At 40.8% G+C, this 23,336-nt stretch overlaps 1 protein-coding gene across 1 annotated transcript; it reads left to right on the forward strand.

Annotated features, from left to right (window-relative positions):
* Nucleotides 1-1,322: 1,322 nt before the first annotated feature.
* Nucleotides 1,323-21,381, forward strand: SLC16A14 (solute carrier family 16 member 14; the record flags this gene model as incomplete). The annotated part of the gene is made up of 4 exons (XM_082657995.1): nucleotides 1,323-1,581; nucleotides 7,108-7,251; nucleotides 13,838-14,815; nucleotides 21,230-21,381. The coding sequence occupies 4 exons, from the start codon at nucleotides 1,323-1,325 to the stop codon at nucleotides 21,379-21,381; spliced, it is 1,533 nt and encodes a 510-aa protein (XP_082514121.1).
* Between the last annotated feature and the right edge of the window lie 1,955 nt (nucleotides 21,382-23,336).

Below are 23,336 nucleotides of genomic sequence, written 5' to 3' on the forward strand. Positions count from 1 at the left end.
ATTGCCAAAAGGCACATGAAAAGATGTTCAACGTCGCTGATAATTAGAGAAATGAGAATCAAAACTACAATGAAGTATCTCACCTCACACTGATCAGAATGGCCATCATCAAAAATCCCACTACTTACCATCTTTTCTCCATCTACCCCCTGCTTCCTCTAGTCTCAGAGGATGGGTCAGTCTTCCTGATCAAGACCAACCCTGTCCCACCACCTCTGGGATTAGTCATTCTCTCTCTCCTTATCCTCAGTTTTTATGCATACACTCCATTCTCATCCTAAAAAATAAAACAAAACCAGAGACTTCCCCTGACCTGGCATCGTCTCACCTCTAGCTCCATCCAACCCCCTCCTCTTGTTTGAACAACTTGAGAGATAGATCTACGCAAAGCACAGGTCCAATCTTATCTCTTCCTTGTGCAAATGCAGCCACCAGCTATTCATTATGTACAGGTTAAACTCCAAAACCCTTATCTGGCACATAAGGCTCTTCAAGATCTAGCCCCTGGCTCCCTGGTAACCTGTATGCTGTTGTGGTACCCAAATTTCTGTAATCTGATTTCCAATTTTCTAAGCAATTTTCTAGCTTCCCAGGTAAATGCTGGGAATGGGGGTGGATGGAGGGGGTGAAAGTATGTCTTGTATATCAGACATAAATATCACCATTTTTAGAAGACTCTATCTCCCATTGTAAGATCATAAATTGGCCTTCTCCTTTACCAATCTCTCCTGAGTTGGGTTCGTATGAGTCAGTCCCCCTGAGGCTGACCCACTGTAGCTCTATTGAATAAATTGAACACTTGGACCCACAAAACTGAGAACCATAGCCTCTGCCAGGCGCCCACTCACCCGCCCCCAAGGCCAAGCTACCCTGTCTAAGGCCAGGCATCTTCCTTCTCTAACATCTTGTCAGTTTCCATCTCAATAAGGGACACAAGGCATGGGCTTTGGAGTCAGGAAGAGCTGGGTTCAATTCCTGGCTTCCTGTCTAGCTATTATATATACTACCTCCTGGCCATGAGAACTTGGGAAAGGTACTTCACTTCCCTGAGTCTATTTCCATTTCTTTAAAATAGCCATAATAATACTTACATATAGGATGACTGTAAAGATGAAACAATTTTCATAAAAGCATTTGGTCCCATGAAAAAGTGAGGAGTATTCCCAAATCTGCATGAGGACAAGATTAATCTAAAGGTCTGATATGATGGTGGGGCCACTTCGCTTCTGATGGTAGGTAGAGCTTTCCAGAAAGATGGAGGTTTTTTTGTTTTGTTGTTCAATGAAATTATCTGTCATATGTATTTCAGAACATCTTGGAAAATGTATACAAGTCATGAAGACATTGGGTATGATTTTGAAGATGACCCCAAGGATAAGAAGACACTTAAACCCCACCCAGACATTGATGGCGGATGGGCTTGGATGATGGTCCTTTCCTCTTTCTTTGTGCACATCCTCATCATGGGCTCCCAGATGGCCCTGGGAGTCCTCAACGTGGAGTGGCTTGAAGAATTCCATCAGAGCCGTGGCCTGACGGCATGGGTCAGCTCCCTCAGCATGGGCGTCACCTTGATTGTGGGTATGTTCACATGTGGCCCGTTGTAAAACTGAATAATTATAAAAATGACAGTTCCTCACTGTAAGTAATGTTTTATATTGTTGAAACGTTAGCTATTACATTTTAGTAGATGTTGCTGTTGTTTTTATTGTGGTCAAATGTACATAACGTAAAGTTTACCATTTTAACCAGGTGTGTACAGTTCAATGCCATTGCGCACATTCATCACCACCATCATCTCCAGAACTTTTCCCATCTTCCCAAAATAAAACTGCACACATTAAACAATGACTCCTCATTGCCACCTCTCCTCCCAGCCCCCTATCCCTGGCCACTACCATTCTATTCTCTGTCTCTATGAATTTGACTGTGCTAAATACCTCATGTAAGTGGGATCACACGAGATTTGTCCTTTTGTGGGATATTCCTATTCGAGGATGGTAAACATTTGGAGTATTTTAAAAATTGAGCATTAGAATTTTTGCTCCTAACTCTGTTTTCTTAACTGTTATAATTCATTACCTATCATTACAAATCTGTTTAACACATGAATATTTTTAAAAGATAAAAATTTTAGAGAAAACACAGTAAAAGTAAATAATCTTATTTCAGAGCTCTAATGTTTTAAATTTGAAGTATTGATCCTATGTTATTGAAAAATCTATTAAACTGTTTTTAGAAAGGTTACTGATATAGCTAACAGGAGGGAATAATAACATATTCTTGTATTTTGTAGTTTAACCACCTAGCAATCTATGAAAGCAATTCTTATCTAGTTGGAGATACTAAACAAGGAAATTATTATAAATATGATACGTTGCTATGGCTAATGTGTTTCAGTTTGAGAACTAAACAGCTTTTACTGTCAACTGCTATTTAATAAGCACCTATTATATACCAGGTGTTTTCCCTTACATCATCTCATTTAACTTTAATTCTCTCAACAGTCGTACGAGGTAATTACCACTATACCATAAAGCTGTTCAATTCCTTTACTTGAAAGTAAAAGCCATATTTTTACGTATAATTTTTTTTTTTAATTTAAAGGGTTCATGATATATTTTATACTAGAAACATAATAGGCCTCAAATCTCTTCCTAGTATTGTGGGAGTATGCGGATGACAGGCAGATGTGTGTTTGACAAGAGTCTGTGCCTTGTCAGTGATTTCCACATTGGTAATTAATTGCTTGAATTCAATTCAGAGATTTGTTGATCTTGGCTGGTACTCAGCCAATGTTATTTTGGATAATACCAGCGACATTAATAACAGTGGTAGTGCTAATGATAGAAAACAAGGACAGAATGTTATTTCTCAAGATGTGTACAGGGGGTATGTGTTTATCACAAGGAATTATTACTGACCTAGTTTTTAAATTAAATAAGGGCATCATTATGTGTGTGAGAGAGAATTGTTGATACATCACTTTTGCCTATAACTGTAATGAACTGACTCCTCAACCCTGCCTTGGCCTTGTTCAAACCAGGACTGTTTATCATATGAGAAGTGCAGGTAGGTTAACCTCAGTGCAGGGAATTTGCTAGTTTTGTGTTGGATATAATTCTACCTTCTCAATAAGTCAGTAAAGGAAAACTGTGCTTCTAAAATATATGTTGACCAAAAAGTTCGTTTGGGTTTGGCCGTAAAAACCCTAATGAACTTTTTGGCCAGCCCAAATACTAAAAATCCAGTTTTCTTACCTTTTTAAAAATAAATGTTTAGAGGGTAGAACAAGATACTCACAGATTCAATCTAGAAAGTGTGTGCATACAGCAAAAAAGAAGATTCAGCCAAAGACCAGGGTATTTGTCCCAATATTTTCCAAACCGTCTAAGAAGGTTGTCTTCGGTATTACTTTGTGTTTCACAAGTTCTACAGGAATAAGCAATGGAAATCAGTGCTGAAATAATTGGATGTGGTTCTGAGGATGATCCCCCAAATAAGAACACCTAACTCATAGTGGGGATGAAATGTGATTGTCATCTTTAATTAGGAGGTAACTGTGGGTTTTGAATTCTGTTTGAGAGTCCTTGATTTCCAGACAGTGGAACTTTAGATTGTAGACTAACCTTTCTTCAGGAAAGGTGTCTGCCAGATAGACATCTTTTGTCTTGCAGCTCAGAAATTATAGCACAGCAAGGCTCATAGTTATGTAAATGAAACGTCTTTTATTCTGTTTATCATGACCCTAAATTGCTATTCATTATCTAAGCTGCTGGTACAGGTGGCGGCAGATATGTTGTTTGGTTGGAAAAGCAAAAAGGAGCTCTCCTTTATTTAGCACTTACTACATGCCAAGTGCGTGTAATGTACATGATCTCATTTGATCCTACAGCAGCCCTGGAGGCCAGACCATCATCTTGATCTCACAGAGGAGAACATGCAACGCTCAGAATCATTAAGTAACTTACTGAAGTTAACTTGTAGCCAGTAAGTGTGGGACAGGCTTCAAACCTGGTCCACTGGACTCTGAAATGGTGTCCGCTATACCACACTACCTGCCATGACGTTAAATGAGAACTGAAAATATGTTTGAAGTGAATAAATATAAATTGTTTTCATTTTCTAATCATTGTAAGGTCATTGAGTTACCTCTTTCAAATTTAAAAATTCCATGAATTATGTTACAGAGTTAAAAGCACTCTGTTGGGCAGTGACTTGCACATGGGGAATTCAATTCATTCTTGTTTCATTCTTTGCTAGCATGGATTTTGCCAGTTCCTGCAGAAGGTCACCTTGGCGGTATCTACAGCAGCCTTTGTGATAGCTCTTGGAATAATTCTTGGTGGAAGCCATGTAGTTAGGGGTAGCTATAGGCTGCAAAAGGTCATTTACCTGCTAAGTAGATTTAGAGCAGTGGTTGTCTATCTTGGCTACACGTTAGACCCACCTGGGAGCTTTTAAAAACCATGCCTCTCGGGCTGCACCTGGAGCATTAAATCAGAATCTCTCGGGATGGGACCCTAACATCAGGGCTTTTCTTTAATGATTTTTTTAAAGCTCCTAAGTGACTCCAACAGTCAGCCAAGGCAGAGAGCCATTGATTTATTGCAGGGAAGGGTTACACCAAGAGACCATGTATCCAATGAACTAGCTACTTTCATCCGTGATTGTATGCCAAGGCTCACCTCAGATTGTTTCTCTCCTCACCTGAGCTTTTTTCCAACCTATGAGATGCTGGGATGGGCAAGAAGTCATGACTTCCTCAGCGTGTTCCTGCAGCAATGCGAGACTTTATTATGTGGGAAATGGGCCAAGATTCAGATTCCTTCTGAAGAGGAGAAAGTCTGACAAGGTGTATAATCTCATTCCAAAACAATGAATTCCTCTAAAAAAGTGGGAATCTTAGCCAAAGGACTGCATCTCAATCTTATCTTCCCCTCTCCTTAGACTGGGTGTGGAGTTCTTTTCATTTTGTTGAATGGCAATTCCATCATGGAGATGCCAACTGACCATCAGTAAACAATGCTTAGAAAATGAAACTAAGGATCCGAAACTTTGGGTCTGACTTCGTTTTTTTTTTGATAAATCTATATTATGTAGCCATGGAGGACTCACAGCACTTCTGGGGCTGACTTTGCCCATCTGCACATCATAAGTGACTGTAGCTGCAGCACACAGGGTGCCAGAATCAATAAACTAAAAGCCAGACACCGTCATCATCTTAATGTTCTTTTCAGTAAAGCAAGCAGTACTTTCTTTTTGATATATAGAATTCCTCCAGATACGAATATCTGTACTTATTTGGGAATTTTCCCCCTTTGTTCCCCCAAATGCTTCTTAATGCAGTGTTTCATAATCATGCAGCATCACAGAAAAACTTGCTTCTGGGTCCTTTCTGTAATGTGGGAAATATCATTCCACTGAACTGTCATGCATTGACCCTTCATATCTTAAAAGACCTATTAACAGCAAACCAATGAATTATGCATTTTTCTCTTTTTTTAACCCACTCATCTGAGATTTGAAGTGGTGAAGTGACCGTGGGTTTAGGAAAATAAAAATATTTATAGAGAAATAAAAGACACTCTTCAACTTATGGTTTCTGAATTTCAGTTCCCCCCAGTAATTTCCTCAGATGTTTATATCCATGTGCTTAGCTTATATATTGTTTATATCATGTGCTTATTTTATAATATACATAATACAGTATATTTGTATAAGATGTTTACTGTATTAAGTCTATTCTAAGAGGTTTATCTACTGAATTATTTTCTGTAATACAGCAGGGTTAATTAAATTAGCAAGTCTTTATCTTCTTAGTTTTCAGGATTGGATCCTCTCAAAATCACTAGACAAAAAAAAAAAAATTTATTAGCAGACTGTACCCAACTATGTACATGAATATTGTTAGAATTGTAAAGGACAGTTTTATTTCAGTTTGGACTACAAGAGGAAGCTCCTTAGACTTCAACAAGTTTTTAACCGGAAATAGTCCCACCTGAACATAGGATTTGATAACTATATAAAGTAATAATGATCAAAAAATAAGATGATGTTTAAAATGCAATGCTGAGTACAGCCTTGAACTGTGTTACTAAAATACGGATTGCTATTTGGATAAGGAATCACTGACCCGAAGGCAAGCATTAAGCTTCAATGACATCAGAAGCTGCCACAAAATCAGGAAGGAAACAAAGAGGTTGACGAAAACTAGAGCGTCATATAAAGTAAGCAATGAGAAAGTATCATATACTGCATTGCTGTGAGTATTGGCAAATATTGTACAACCAGGGGTAGACCTGAATGTCCACACAGTGTCATAAATGCATAGCCTGATGGGTCCAGTCAGGGACTGAGAGTCAGCAGAGGCTGAAGTATGTATGAAGCAATGGAGTTCTTTCCGGCTTGGTTTGCATCTGGATATCCTCATGAAAGCAGGCTATAGGTTCCTTTCTTGAAGCATGGAGGTCCTGAGAGCCCCCCTTTCTGTACTCCCTTTAGATCTACAGTAAAAAACTAAAATGTATACAGAGGCCAAGCAAGTAACGTAAATGAGGGCAGGATGTCAAATACGAGGCTGCAGGGAAGGGTGGAGACTGCAGCAAACTAGAGAGGGCGTGCCACAGCAAAACAGGACCAGCTGCTGCACGGGTCCAGCTGCTCCAGACTGTGTGGGAAGGTATTCTGTGTGGCCACTGGATTTTTGTGAATAATCTTAATTTTTAAATGTTGGCAACTGATTCAAAACGTTTTTAAACTTTGTTCTGGATAAACAAAATGCACCTACAGGCTGGATGGAGCACCTAGACCACTAATTTAGGACCTCTGCTGTAGACAAGAGAATGAAATCAACTGGTCTGTTTATTTCAGGTCTGTCTGCCTTGAAAATCTAGAACCTTGTGCTCTCCAGTGAAGTTACTGAAACCTATCTTTGCACGCCAAAAGCTTTCTGCACATAAAGCAGGGGTGTGGTTTTGGTTTGTTTTACTTGAGAGCTCTAGTAATATTGTATTCTTTGTCTTCATATGAGGACTCCCTAAGAAAGTAGGGAAATAAAATGCCATTAGTCATTTTAGTCATTCTTTTTTCAATGTTCTGTGACAGGACCTTTCATTGGCTTGTTCATTAACACCTGTGGGTGCCGCCAGACCGCCATCATCGGAGGGCTGCTGAACTCGCTGGGCTGGGTGTTGAGTGCCTACGCTGCAAACGTGCATTATCTCTTCATTACCTTCGGAGTGGCAGCCGGTAAGCGTAGTGACTTTCTTAAACTTGCCTTTATTTATTTATATTTTTGGCCACACCACGCGGGACCTTAGTTCCCCGACCAAGGATCGAACCTGTGCCCACTGCAGCGGAAGCGTGGACCCCTAACCACTGGACCACCAGGGAATTCCCTTAAACTTGACTTTATATGTTTCTATTGGGCATTTTGGCAATGAATTTCACTGTAGAGAAAAGAGACCCATTAAATAGTTTGTCCCTTTGTCTCCTCCACCCCAACCCAACCATATCCTATCCTCCAGGAAATACTTTTTAATATAAGATATTAAATATGCCTTAAAGGGGCTTCCCTGGTGGCGCAGTGGTGGGAATCCGCCTGCCAATACAGGGGACGCGGGTTCGTGCCCCGGTCCGGGAAGACCCCACATGCTGCAGAGCGACTGGGCCTGTGAGCCATGGCCGCTGAGCCCGTGTGTCCGGAGCCTGTGCTCCGTAACGGGAGAGGCCACAACAGTGAGAGGCCCGCGTACCGCAAAAAAAAAAAAAAAGAAAAGAAAATATGCCTTAAGCGTGAGGAAACGGCCTAACGGCTGTACTTGGCCTTCCTAATAGATTTTAATTAAATTTTCTATACCTGGTTCTAAGTGCTAGTCCCTTCTCTTGTAACAAAACGGACATATTAATAACATTCTCTCATTTAATAACTGCAGAATCCAGCGTGAATCAGAGAAAAATCATTTTCTCCTTCACCCCTGTTCAAATTAATGGAATAGCAGCAAAACCCACATAGATGTAGAGACTCTAAGAATCAAATCCAGAGCAAAGTGTCAGTCCCCAGGAGATATATAAAAATTGGCTGCCAGGCAGCACAGTTTGCATATCTGTTCTGCAAAATGTATTCCCGGCCATAATTTCCTTTATCAACAGGTAGCAGAATGCACACAGGTAAGTAGTTTGTTACTCATACAATTGTATTTCAGTGAACCAGAGCCAGCCTGACTTTTTTGAGTACAGAGCTATAATCCTAATAAGTGGCACACTGATGGCAGTGTTTGCATAAGAGTTCAAAGTTAGAGTTTGCAGTTCTTGCTTTTTTTCTTCCGCTTGCTATCTGTGTGACTTTGGGAAAGTTACTTAACTTACTTATGCCTCAGTCTCCTTATCTGCAAAATGGGATGATTGAGTGCTTGGTTTACAGGGTGGTTGAAATGATTACATGAGGTCATCTGTATGAAGCACTTAGCACAATGCTTGGCACATAATAAAGTCTTGAGCAAACGTTAGCTAATATATAATTGTTATTGTATATAACATGTTTATTATATTATAAGCTTAAGTATATGCTTTTATGGTAGCAGGAGACAGTGAACATAAAAACTCACAGTCCATATAAGTTGACAAGTTGGTTCTCTGTAATGTGCATCTATCCACATATACACCTAAAGCACTTCTGTATCCTGTGAAGCTGAGTTTGGAAACCATTGATCTGAAGGACTTGATAACAGCTCTTAAAGAACAACTCAAGATGTTCTCCCTGAGGCATTTTAGAAACTTTGCCCCATAACAGTCCAATGAATAGAGCTGGCACGGGGATTTTTATATTATAGGTGAGGAAATAAACTCCTTCCCCTGGGACTAAGGAGCCACACTGGGGTCTCTGGGCAGACATGTGGGAGCCCCTAGGAACTTGATCCGTGGTGTTTGGTTACATGGATTATGACTTGGTCCCCATAACTGGGACTTGAAATTTATTCCCATCATCTAGAGATGTCTATGGTTAGACTCTTTGTTTAAATGGAATTTTATTTCTTGCAGTTAGTTGCTTATTGGTTCTCAAATAATATGATCTCCATATTCATTCATTTGTTTATTCATTCACTTATTTAATCAACAAATATTTAGGGATACAAGGAATTCGGAAAAAAAATCAGGAGCCCAGTGAAAGGAAAGTGTTTCTTGAGACACTTTATTGCTCCCTCTTTTTAATACAGGAAACACCCAAAGAAAGTCTCTGAAAATAAGTGTATTCACCTCCTCCACAAATATATATATATAATTATGTTTAAGTGGAAAATCCAGCTAAATCAGTTAGCTTATATACCGTTGGGCTGTTGTTAGTGAGGCATGGTGAAGCTGATTGACCCCTATTTAGTATAAAAGAAAGAAAGTTAGAAGCAAAGATCTGCAAAAAGCAAGTGATTGAAACAACAAAAAAATAAAGAGATTTTTAAATAAAAAACAAAAATTTTTAAAAAGCAACTGATTGATATATATATGTATATCACTGTACAATAATGTATGTGTGAAAGAGACTTTGTTGACATCTTTCTTCATTACAAAAAGCATTTGAGGCAGATTTGTTTGTATTTGTTTTTTACCATCTAGGCAATTAAAATTGCATGGATGTCCTCCTATTAAGCAGAAAACTAACATCTGTTTGAGCGATCTTACTTAGCCAGGAGAATCTGGACAAATTTCTTCAGCTTTGCCATTTAAGAGATCCATTCTCTTAAACTTGGCTTCCGGAGACAGCTTTTCCCTGCTGTGCATGCTTTTTACTCAGAACCACAGGATCTTCTCTCTCCCTCTGGGCCGCCTTCTGCCTGGCTTATCTGGGTACAAGCCCGGCCTCTAAACCTGAGTGTGGTGAAGAATTGTCCCAGGACCCTGCTTGACCACTGGGCTTGAGCCTCAATATCCCCAAGGCCTGTTCTATATGCTCATAGAATAATTGTGCTGATTACGAATCACAAAGTCACATTAGGAAGGGGAGATGCTGTTAAGGACATGGAGAGGGTAGTAGATGCTTGTAGCATTAGGAACGGATTTTTTTTCTCACACATGGGAGTGTTTATTATTAAAACGAAGTTATAATTGGTCCTACTCTTATGCTTTGCCCCTCAATTCAGTTCCTATTAGTTATTTCATTCCGCTGCTGTTTAGAGATCCGTAACCACATTAAATTTAGGTTGCTGGTTATTGTCAGTGACAAATCAAATTTTAAAAAGTAAACTTTTGTACCATCAGCAAAATGCAGAATGGACAAATTTAACAGACAAATGATCCAGTTTCCTCAACAAGTAAATTGTGAGAGAAAAAAAAAAAGAGAAATTAAGACTTAAAATATGTATCAACAAATAGCAATGTGTGGGCCTTACTTGGATCCTGATTTAAACAAACTTTTAAAAAATATGGTCATTTATGAGAGAATTGGAAATTTGAACACCTTTGGATATTTTTTGATATCAAAGAATTATCCATTTTTTTCAGATAAGATACTGATACGATTATGCAGTTTAAAGAATTCTTCTATTTAGAGATTTATACTAAAATATTTGCACATGAAATGATATATTTGGGATTTGTTTCAAAATAATATGGAGGAAGGAGTGTGTGTGTGTGTGTGTGTGTGTGTGTGTGTGTTGGGGTAGAGGCGGGATTGAGGCAAGAATTGCCAGGAGTTGATAACAGTTGAAGCTGGGTGATGGGTATGTGGGAGTTCATTAAACCACCTGGTTTTTAAAAGCTTACTCTGAATCTGATTCAAACTGTTTCATTAACCAATAGCCCGTTATAAGTGGTAAGAGGGTAACATTAATTGACAGTGTGCTATCACATAGGTGTATTGCACTTACGTATACATCAGGAACACAACACCAATGAGCTGCATGTTTAACTGACTTGGTCAAGGTCACATGGTTACTTATGGGGAGTGGAGCCAGGATTTAAACCCAAGGCCAGCTAGGTTCTTTCTACTACACATCTCCCCAGTACAATCATAAGGACAATAATACTGTGCCACAATATTTAATATCAAAGAATTTCTTGGTTCTTTAACAAATAATTATTTTTTCAAAATAACCACTGATACACTAATTTTTCAGCTGAGTATTTTGTACCTTAACCGTGGAAGTATCAATTTAACCGGTATGAAAAAGGTGGCTATTATGTCAAACTATGATCACTTCACTTTCCCAGAGAACTTTCTTTTATTCATTCCATTCCTTTGTTATGTGCCAGGCACAGTCCTAGGTGCTTGGAAGAGATGTATCAGAAAACACAACAGAAGAAGATCCCTGCCCTCATGGAGCTTATAGTGGTAGTTGTAGGGGAGTAGGGGTCAGATCATAAACAACACACACAATACAAAGTAAATTATACTGTCAAGTACTTACTATAGGAAAAAAGAAAAGTAGGGTAAGAGAGATTGGGAATGGAAGTGGGGGTCAAGAGAGGCTTGCATTTTAAAGTAGGATGGTCATGGGCTTCCCTGGTGGCGCAGTGGTTGAGAGTCCGCCTGCCGATGCAGGGGACACGGGTTCGTGCCCCGGTCCGGGAAGATCCCACATGCCGCGGAGCGGCTGGGCCCGTGAGCCATGGCCGCTGAGCCTGCGCATCCGGAGCCTGTGCTCCACAACGGGAGAGGCCACAACAGTGAGAGGCCCGCATACCGGGAAAAAAAAAAAAAAAAAGTAGGATGGTCAGCTGTATACCTGAAACTAACACAACATTGTAAATCAATTATACCCCCCCAAGTTTTTTTTTTAATAAAAATAAAAAATAATAAAGTAGGATGGTCATGTGAGCGTTACTGAGAAGATGAACTGCAAGCAGGGGATGGGGCCCAAGCCCTAGGGCTCTCCGAGGGCAGGAACATTCTAGCAAAGGGAACAACCAGATTTTATAAAGAGATAAGCTCCTCACAATTCATATTAGCCAAAGAAATCTTAAGAATTCGATTAATTTTCTCAAACAGCATGCAGATAACTGGAAGTCAACCAACTGGTCAGGATGTAGGACCAGTTTATGGACTATTGAATGTTTTCCTATGTCCCTTTTAAATATTGGGAAATTAGAGATTTCTGCCTTTTGCGGACTTCAAACTCATAGAAGTTAATTCAGAGTTTGGTTCAAAATTAAGGGTAGCCGTTTTCTTCATCCTCCTCTACCCCGTCACGCAAATGATTGCTACGTTGCTGCCCTCGCTGAGGCTTGGCAGGTGGCTTGGGACCCGCCCCTGCTTTCGCTGGGAATTACTTAGAAGCTGGCTTAATTGTTCTTAAAACAAGGGTGTCCATCCGAGGAGCAGTTGGTTGAGGATCACTGGCCCCTGACAGTTGCTGTAGATTATCATTGCTCTAAGGTAAATAAAGGAGGCAGGTTGCCTCTTGGAGCTTATTTTAGAAACTGAAGCAAAATCCTTCTGCAGCAATGTGCTGGCAGCCGGGCAGATGAGCAGTTTAGGATGAGAGGCCATGCAGGCAGTGGAAAGGGACCAGACTTCTGCAGTTGGGTCTGAATTCCAACCCGGATTCTCCAGTTACCTGATGCAGGGTCTGGTGAAAACGTCTGAATCTCCGTGAGGTTCAATGCCCCCTTTTATAACCTGGGTATAACCACAGGTAGCTTTTGGATTATTGTGAAAAGTAAATCAGATAAAGCCTGAAAAGCAACTGGCACATCCTCACCACTCAGTTAGTGGTAATTGTCATTATGTTTGCATGTATGACCGCTCTGCTCTCCTTCCAGATTCAAGTAATTCTGAAACTATTAAATGATGCGAAACTAGGGAAGCTTCTCGGCTTTGGGGAGTGCTATTGGTCCAAGTCTCTTTTCTCCTATCAAGCTGTCAGGAGGTTGTGAGCATTAGAACCGTGTGTGGCCCCATGACCACCTGAAGCGGGGCTTACGGTTTCCCTCTGTGTGTACCTAGAAGTTAAGAACACAACCCTCAACCTCTTGGCTAGCATTTTATTTTATTTCATATTTATTTTATTTTTAAATTTAAATAGGCTTCATTTATAGAGCAGTTTTAGGTTCAGCAAAATTGGGCAGAAAGCACAAAACCCTCCCAGTACACCCTGCCCCCAATAGACACAATCTTCCCCACCAGCATTTTAATTTTGTGCCCGTAAATCACAAACCGTTCCTATTTTCTAAGAAAGATACAATTAAAAACCAGAGATGCAAATACGTATTAGGTGATTTTGACATCTAGTAGCTACGTATCCTTATAGGTACATTTTAATTCCTTTTATTCTTCTAATCCATTCGGGAACACATTGGCCCATTCCTGAGGCTTCTGTAAATTGCCTGGAGTCACTCTTTATCCCCTTGTACATGAGTACTTTCCTGTGTATTAAGTGCAATTAGCAGCAGAGCCCTCAGAATCCATTCATTCTTTCAACAAATCACTAAGCACACACTGCACGTTCTGAGCAGTGCCCGGCATACCAGGGGTGATAATACAGACACAGTCCTGCCCTGATGGAGCTTATATTCTGATGTGAGAATGCAGACTTATTTTATTTATTTAATTCTTTTATATATATTTGTTATTTATTTATTTAATATAATAGTTTATTATTATTATTATTATTGGAGTGACCTATGCTGAAAAGCCTGTTGGGGGAAATGATGGACTAGAAGTGGGCTTCTTTGGGTGAATATTGGTACTTACCCCTCGAGCTCCTTTTTTACAATCATGATTATTTCTTTGTTTGAAAGAAAAGTTATAGAAACTAACATAATGAAATGCAGATGCTCTTTAAAGGCTGCATTGGCCATTTACGCTGTGCCGTGTGCCTTTTCTTCCCTCTCGGGTGCGCAGGCTTTGGCAGCGGGATGGCCTACTTGCCGGCCGTGGTCATGGTGGGCAGGTACTTCCAGAAGAGGCGCGCGCTCGCCCAGGGCCTCAGCACCACCGGGACCGGGTTTGGCACATTCCTCATGACGGTTTTGCTCAAGTACCTGTGCGCAGAGTACGGATGGCGGAATGCCATGTTCATCCAAGGCGCGGTGTCCCTGAACCTGTGTGTTTGCGGGGCGCTCATGAGGCCCCTCTCTCCTGGGACGGATGGAGACGACCCAGAAGGGAAAGAGCCACACGTCCTCCCGGCTCACTCCACCGAATCTGTTCGGTCCAGTGGACAGCTGGGTGGAGCGGAAGAGAAGGGGGGCGGCCCCGGCACTGAGGACTCCCTCGGGGACATGCCAGCCCAGGCGTGCCACGAGAAGGCTGCACACAGAAAGGACATGTGCGCCTTTCGTGTTCTGAAGACCGTGAGCCGGCTGACCATGAGGGTCAGGAAGGGCTTCCGGGATTGGTACTTGGGCTATTTTGGGACAGCCTCGCTCTTTACTAATCGGATGTTTGTTGCCTTTATTTTCTGGGCTCTGTTTGCATACAGCAGCTTTGTCATCCCTTTCATTCACCTCCCAGAAATAGTCAATTTGTATAATTTATCAGAGCAAAACGATGTTTTCCCTCTGACTTCGATCATAGCAATAGTTCATATCTTCGGAAAAGTGATCCTCGGCGTTGTGGCCGACTTGCCTTGCATCAGCGTTTGGAATGTCTTCCTGATGACCAACTTCACCCTAGTCCTCAGCATTTTTATTCTGCCCTTGATGCACACGTACGCTGGCCTGGCAGTCATCTGTGCACTGATAGGGTTTTCCAGCGGTTATTTCTCCCTGATGCCGGTGGTGACTGAAGACTTGGTGGGGATTGAGCACTTAGCCAACGCGTACGGCATCATCATCTGTGCTAACGGCATCTCTGCGTTGCTGGGACCACCTTTTGCAGGTAAACCATTCAAGGCTTTAAGAGCTTAGAGTGCATGTAGAAAGTCGTGTTCTCATTTGTGTTAAAAGTCCAGGATGAATAAGAAGGAAGTTTCCATTTGTGTACATGGTCCTTTTTCTTTTCCCATTCCTGCCCCCAATTTCTGTTATAAATTTTAGCAAGTTAAAGGTCATTCTTTCATATAGAATGTAGATGACTTTGATCCCTAACCTGTGAGATCAATGGCTAGGCTGGTAAAGCGCACGGTGGAATAGTGCAGAGCCCCTGCCCCGTCCGAAAGAGACAGCCTCTACCCTGCTCCAGCTGATTTCCATCACCAAGAAATACAGAAAATCATTACTAGCTCTTCTATGGTTAGCCCCCTCCCCGCACTGTCCAAGAGAAGCTAGGACTCTGCACTCTTAGGTAACATCTCCAAATGCTCAAAACACTGTGTGTAGGTCCAGCAGAGCACTTCCGTGGATGTAGCCCTGTAGTCGTTTCCTACTGGTGCTGTAATGAATTGCTACAAACCTAGTAGCCTAAAACAATACAGATGTATTATCTTACACTTCTAGAGGTCAGAAGGCTTAAATGGGTCACAATGGGCCACAATCAAGGTGTTGGTGGGACTGCATTCCTTCTGGAGGCTCTCAGGGCGAATCCATTTCCTCGTCTTGTGCAGTTTCTGGAGGCTTCCTGCTTTTGGGCTCCCGGCCCCTTCCTGCATCCTCTAAGCCAATATCATAGCATCTTCTCATCTCTCTAATTCTGACTCTCCTACCTTCTCCTTTCACTTTTAAGATGCTGGTGACATTGGGTCCACCGGATAATCCGGGATAACCCCCATCTCAAGGTCCTTAACTTAATCACATCTGCAAAGTCCCTTTTGCCACATAAGGGAACATTTACAGTTCCCAGGGATTAGGAAGTGGGCATCTGGGGAGAATTGGGACATTCTGCCTACCTCTGGCCCAGAGGCCACCAGTTGGCCACGTCTAGGGTGAGATCTCTCACCTGTATTCACCTCAGTTCAATGGAGATTTTGCTTCTTGCATCAGGCATACCAGAAGCCGTAGGCACCACCAAGGAGTCCTGTGTCTGGGCCAGGTACCTCTCTGAGCCTGTCATTCTGGGCAGGTTTTAAGCTTTGCGGTAGGTAGACCCAGTCCCCAAGAGGCCAGGTACTGGGCGAAGGTGACAAAGTCTACCCACTGTCCAGGGATTGGAGGCAGGAGCCTACAAAGTATGGCAGGGGCTGGGGCCAAATGTCAAAACACAGGTGCTCTGTGGAGGTGGCTCTTAGGGCAGCCAGGCCAGGCAGGACTGGTGACAGTTGTCAGAGCTGCCAGAAGTTCTGTGCAGGGTTTCAAGCTAACCTGGTAGAATCTCACCTATTCAGGTGCCCCATCCTCTGCCTATCTGGCTGCTCCAGGCCCTTTATCCTCATATCCTCTGCAGAAATACTTCTTCCCAGTGGATGGGGGAACCTCATGGGTGCAGGATAAAGCCCTCCCCACCCCTTGCTTCCCAGTCTGTCTACAGAGCCTACAGTCACCTGTCCTAGAACTACGCTGGCAGAGGGCTTATGCCAACACAACCATTTTTAAGTCCCCCTCAGGACTGAAGCTCAAGAAATCATAGATTTTTACCTATTCAGCTGACAACACTGGCAACTGGCTGACAAAAGGTTTAAGGCCCAAGAATTGCTTTAGGAACCCAGAGGCTACATATGGGGCCCCTCCTGGATCAAGCTGCTCCTATACAGAGATGCAGGCCAGCATTTCTAGGTGCCAGTGAATCTCTACAGCAGTGCAGCAGACTATTATATTGGCAGTGGAAGAGTCAGTACTGCTCAGTGATCTCATAGTATAGAATTCTCTATCAGTTAGGGATGCATTTGGTTATAAGAGAACACCCTGACAATGGTAGCTTAAACAGAGATTTGTGTCACATAACCAGAAATCTAGAATTCAGAGACTAGATGATATTGGGGCAGTGTCTCAAGATCCTCTTGGCCTTTTCCTCATGCTAGTGGCCTCATGGTCACACAATGCCTGCAGTAGCTCCAGCCACTACATCCTCATTTATAACAAGAAAGAGGAAGGAACAAAAGACTCAGTCCCAGAAGACTTCCACTTATATCTGATTGACCAGAACTGTGTCGCGCAGCTAGTCCAAACTTCAAGGGGAACTGAGAATTGGAGAATTTTACTTTCCAGCCTCTGTACTAGAGGAAGGAAAGGAGAAAAGAACTGGGATTGGGGGGTTGGATCAGTCAACCAATGGTAACTTCCAAAGGAGTTTAATATCCATTAAGGGGATGGGGACATTATCAGTGGCTCATCCACCCTCTTGTTGGAAGTCCTTCAGATATATTGTATGTGGAAATAGAATCTGCCGTTGATGTTTCTTTGCAGGATCCAAGGGGTACTTTCTGCTTCTAATGGTCAGTCTGCAATTATTTTATACTATCCATCAGATTGCAATAGCAGTATCACAACACGGCCGTGAGGTGCAGCCGAAGTAATTCATGATCAATGTTAATTAAAGCACCAAGGTTTGCCAGCATGGTTTCCTTATCCCATCCCTATGGTCATTTCCTTTTGACACACTTGGATTCTAGTGCACTTTCTTGAGCAGAAGAGAAAGGAATTATAACTAGAAGACGTGGAGTTATACCCAACCCTCAGTCACCAGGTCTGATCTCTGCTTGCTTCAACGTTCCTCCCTAGAAGTGGAGTCTGTAGCTGAATTTGATACACCATAGATGGTAGAAACCATTGTATTACAAACCTGACATGAATATGTGTCAAATGCTGCCATGGGGACTCTAAAATCAATGTTCTGATGTACATCTCCAGGCCAGCAACCTAAAGGGACCTCTCCTTCTTTTTGTTTGTTTCTTCTCCTTCCACTGAATTCATGCACTGAGGAGTGCTGAACAACATGATTAGCTAACCGTATTGTGTTTAATTCATTGACTTTCCAGGCCAAGGAGCCAATATTGCAAGAGATGCAAGGCCAGCCTTTATGCATGATAGTGCCGCAGTGCCTGGCAATATGAGTGACTAAATAACCACATTAAATTCTTGCTAGAAATTCCAGGTTGACTAGAAATTATTACTTACCTTGATGTGCTAGAAGGAAAATTACTGTTCACATTAGCTTTTTCATTTTTAATGGGTTTAGAAATGAATGTGTTTTCCATTTTTCAAAGCGGTTCCTACTGGCACTAAAAAGTCTGGTACAATTTAGTAGCATGTTAGACAATCACACATTTCCATTTAGGAGAAGAACGTGCAATCAAAGATATTGAACAGACCTTTCAACCATGTCACTCAGCAACCTGAACTTCATGATGTAATTCATTTATAATGTTACTGGGCATTCAGTTCATCACTTTTAAAGATATAATAATAGTACCTTTCTAGATGTTTCCAGGGTAAAGTATAGCAAAACTCAGCCACCAGATTTGACTGACCAAGAACCTACACGTATCTCCAATATTTGCATAAAGTATAACACCCTAACAATAATTTGTAATGTTTTTTCATCAAGAGCTGGGAACACTTATTTAATAAGTAAGAAAAATAGCCGTCACTCCTCATTTGACAGATTCAAATGAAAAGGAAATGCAGTTTAATAGGGAACCAGATTTTACTTTGAAGCTGTTGATTTCAGTGGAAGGTTGGATCAGGACTGCCAAGGATCCAAGCTCCAAACCAAGGGACTGATGAGTTCACACCTACAGGGAGAGATGGTGAAGGATGAATGAGGCAGGCATCTTGTCTGAAACATCTTGTTTCTAAAGAGTTATCGTCCCCATGTGTTGGGCCAAAGCACATGGTAAAGTACTGTCTCCTGACCTGCTTTGCATCTGACTTGGGACTGGGTTGAGTTCAGACTAGTGGAGATGGCAGGATCTGGACTCGTTTCAGATAAAGGTAGATTGGAAAAACCTATGGGATTAATTTAACATAAAATTTAGGACTACTCCAATTTGTACCAAACTTGTTTGGTAAAGTTGAGTGCACTTTTTGAGAACTTGACTTGTGAGTTACTTTAAAAGAATGGGGTGTGTGAAGATGCTTTTACAAAAGTTTATGCTTTTAGGGGAAAGATGCAAGATCTTAAAATATAATTAATTCAACATAAGGCTGTAACAACATAAGGCTGTGTGTAACACTTAGCACACATTTTCTGTAGTCTGCGGAGACAAGAGGGAGGATGGAGTGGGGGGAAGGCGATGGTAGGGTGTTCTAAGGGTGCTGGGTTTATTACTGTCCCCCCAGAAGGGGGAATAGTACCTGTACAGACAAGGTGTCAAGACAAATATGTTTGAAACTCCAGAATATTCAGAATGGCTTGTGCTTGTGGTTAAGCTCTGGGCAGCAAGAGAGGCGGACAGGGGCCATATCACAGAGCCCTGGAGCTTGTACTCAAACGCTTGTAACCAAAAAGTACATAAATAGTCTGAACTAAGTACAAATTAATTCTCCAATGTGGATTTTGTCCTGAGTCCTTGTTAGGCAGGGATGCGAAATCAACTTGTTTCAGCTGTTGGTTATTTAGAGACATCATTTCCTACTCTCAATCACTTGATCATATGAAAAGGGAGGATTTAACTGTTAAACTGACAAGATCAGCTTTCATATGGGATGAGTGGGGTATGAGAACCTCATTTATATGTATTGATTTTTTAGAAATTGTAGCTGAAGATAGTGCTGTCATGTACTCTGCTTATAGAGACACACCACTCAGCGTTATCTGCGAGTGAATTATTCACTTCATCATAATTCACAGTGGTCCACAGCTGACAAATGGTGGCACCGAGCAAAAGTTGGGTGTGTTTTTGTTCATATGTCACTGTGTCTTTCTGATTCAATGCTGAAGCTGAATCACTGTTTCTGGATTATATGTTTAATCTTATCTGTCCTTCTAGTCTCAAACTGGAAATTAAGAAAAGATGATAGAACATTTACTAAGCCATATCTAAGGACTCCGGTATTCTCTTCTTTTATATATCAAATAACAAACTCAAAAACTTGGTTTACTTTTAAAGTATATCCAGGATTCATAGCTCTTGAGGGGTTTTTTAAAAGTATACATTTTCGATGCTGTTGTTTGTTTTTCTTTATGACAGCCTTGACTCATCCAGGTGCCTTAAGCACTAGATACAATAAACAAGAGACACAGATAAGCTGCAGCAAGTCAGAGATAGTACTTTACACATTTAGCAGTTGCTTTTGTGTAGCTGTTTGTTGGTCGAGAAGCTTCTAAGTTGTATTTATGCGTTCATTTGCCACTTAGATACTTTTTAAAAGATCATTTTCTTAAAGTGACCATGGAATGCTGTGTTTGATCATGAAATCATTTATATTTTTCTTATGCCTTTGCTAATTAATGCACTTGTTGACATGGAAAAAGTGAATGCTTATATTTACATTTTTACCGTAAATAAAATTCTGCATATAGCTTAATCCTCTCAGTTTGCATAGCTGGCTATGTGGGGACCATGACATGTGACTGATCCTTATAACTGAAGTGAATGAAACATCATGCTTCATAGTTTCTGAGACTCTTTTGTCACATTTTAACATCTCTGAAATCAGAATACCTTGTACAAAGTTCTAAGAAAATATCAAGTCATATTTTAATTGATGATCTATTTCTTTTTTATCGATACGTAAGATAATGATGCCTCACGTAATTCACGGTGCCTTAGAGTCCATGAAATACGGTAGTATCTCACAGGCCCTGGTAAGATCATTATAGGAAAGTATTAGACTATAATAGTAAAGTATTTTTTTTTAAAGAACTGATAATTTAGTTAGCATTTAAAGCTATGTCTTTGGCAATTTAAACTTTCATAAATTTAAATATATATATTAAAGGTTTATAGCTGTAAATGTGAATTTTATAAAACCTGGAAATCTTGATTGTTTCTAGAACAGATATTTACCCTTATACTTCAGAATGAATGAAAGTTCAAATGTCTTCTGCCCAGCCTCTTTGTGTATACACGAGAATCTTCTTCAGAAGAGTTTTGAGGTTTTAGAAAAGATTTGTGTTTATATTTGTGTAAAAAGAAAATCATTAGATTCACTTTTTGCTGCTGGCTTTGTGCCGGCCTGAGAGTTACCCCAAGGGCTGTGGGCCAGAAGATTCTCCCTATAGGTCGGCCAGCTACTGTTTCAGTGCCTTTAAAAGTACCCCAGTGACTTCAAAGATAAATGCAGCCGTCCCCACGCACCAAGAACTCTGGTTCCAACAGCCCAGACTTAAAAATGGCTAAATGAACGGTTGGGGCATTAAATGACATATAATAAATCCTTAGAGAATGATTTATAGTAGCAATAAATGCTTGCTTTGAGTTCTTGACTTTATTTTCTCAACTTCCTTACACTGAATATATTCTCTTTTGTTTTGTAGGGTGGATCTACGACATCACACAAAAATATGATTTTTCCTTTTATATATGTGGTTTACTCTACATGGTAGGAATACTCTTTTTACTCATTCAACCGTGTATTCAAATTATAGGACAGTCCAGAAAAAAATACATAGATGGTGCAAAGGTGTAACGTCCTGTTGCGTCCCGTGTAAGGTTTCTTTGCCATACTCATGCCTACCTCACATGGTTGCTGTGAGGAGCCTGTGACACATCATGGGAAAGTACGTCGTCCCATAACTGGCACCGTCGTTTGTAAATGCCATTGTCATGGCTTCGTTTGAAAGCAACACTGCCTTCCTGTGCAGGGAGAGGCATTAAGGACTACATGCATCTTAGAGATGACCGTGTCCTGCAAAGACAGCCTATTAAATCATTGGTAGAAACGCCCTCCTAAAAAGCATCTCATCATCCACTAAGACTAGGGTTTTAGAAACAGTTTTTAAAACAAAGAATGAAAGCTTTTCAACCCAACTACTTCTTTTTAAGATGAAAATAAGGTATCTAAGTGCTTCTGGAAATCTTACAGATACAGGTCTCCCCCGCTTTTTGAAAGCGCTTTCCACTGCTTTGCTTTTATGAAAGACCTACGTTAGTACCTGTTTTCACTCACCAGAAGAAACCCAAGGAGGATTTTCGCTTTTACAAAAAGAAAAGGGGAACCACGTTCAGCGTTTGTTTTGCTGTGAACCTTTATAGAGGCAGCTCGGCCGGAGCAGCAAGAGTGGCGCCGTCAGGCTCCTTCCGGGGAACCACATTCTGCAATTCAGCCTCAAGTCGCCATAGCTTTGAACTGTGTCTGTGAGCATCTGTACTTGATCTCGATTTATTTTGTGCATCCATGAGCAAGATGTGACCTAAGGTCATGGCTTCTTTGCTTTATGCCATTTCAGTTAAGGTTTCACAGAACACTCTGCTTTCAGATAGTGGGGAAAACCTGTAAATGGGTTTTAAGCAGAAGACTATGCTGGATTTCAGAAATTGTTACAGGGAGCTGTTGATCTACCAGTGTAAAACAAAAGCAGGCTCTAACTTCAAAGGTAATATATTTGGTACAATTAAAGAAACACAGCTTATATTTTTATTAAAGAATTCTGCAGCTAGGGCATACAATTTCTAAATCTTTCTCTAAGAAAAGCATTTGCCGTTACTCCTAATTCAATATTATCCAGTTATAAACTGAACCTTGAGACAAAACCTTAACAAATAAATATTAATAATCTCCTTAGTGAAAGTCATATTCATGCATACAACCACTGAATCAAGGGCTACGATTCAAGCACTTTTATTCATTTCATTGGCCTCTTAGTTTATGAGCACGATCTGAGGCCTATAGAAAAAATTTTTTCTGAGTTTCTCCTGCCCAGTAAATAAAATAGAAAACTAATTGCTGGTTAACATGTAAAGTTGGTGGTTAAATCGTCTGTCAAGCATGTTACTAATCCCAAATATGAGACTATCAGGTTGTGAGGATAATAAAATGCCCTTGGTCCAAATGTCTGTGCACTTGACATTGCAGTAGTGGTAACAAATAGCCCTTCTCCAGTGTCTTGCTGTTCTATGGACGGTTCATCTGCCTGAGCTCAGCACAGTTTTTAAAATAGTTCTCTTGATTGATTTCAAACAGAAGATAACTGTGATCCGTGATATCACGTAATGCTCTTCCTTTATCGGAGATCTCTATTTTTCTAAGCCAAACATGTTTCACACTGCAGAATGTTCTTCCCAGAATCATTCTGAAATTTCTGGCTGCCTTACTTGTTTACACATATTTTAGAACTATTTAAATTTCCACTTACAATTTGCTCATCACACACACACAAAAATGCTTTAATATCATGGCCAGTGTCTTGGGTCAAATTTATCTAAAGTGAGTACAGACCATTCTCAGTTATCCTTGGTAATTAGAGGCAGGAATGGTACTAGTAATTGGAGTCACAGAATGTTACCCCAGCCTAATTTTAGCCATCCATTTCAGTCTTTTACTCCACCAAACCCTTTAGAGCTGTTAACAAGTGATTACATGGACACGATTCCTTTTTGTTTCATCTCCACTATTTCCTGCTCTAATGTCTAGTGGGAGGGGTT

Source organism: Grampus griseus (genome assembly GCF_964374135.1).
Source record: "Grampus griseus genome assembly, chromosome: 7".
Taxonomy (NCBI): Eukaryota; Metazoa; Chordata; class Mammalia; order Artiodactyla; family Delphinidae; genus Grampus; species Grampus griseus.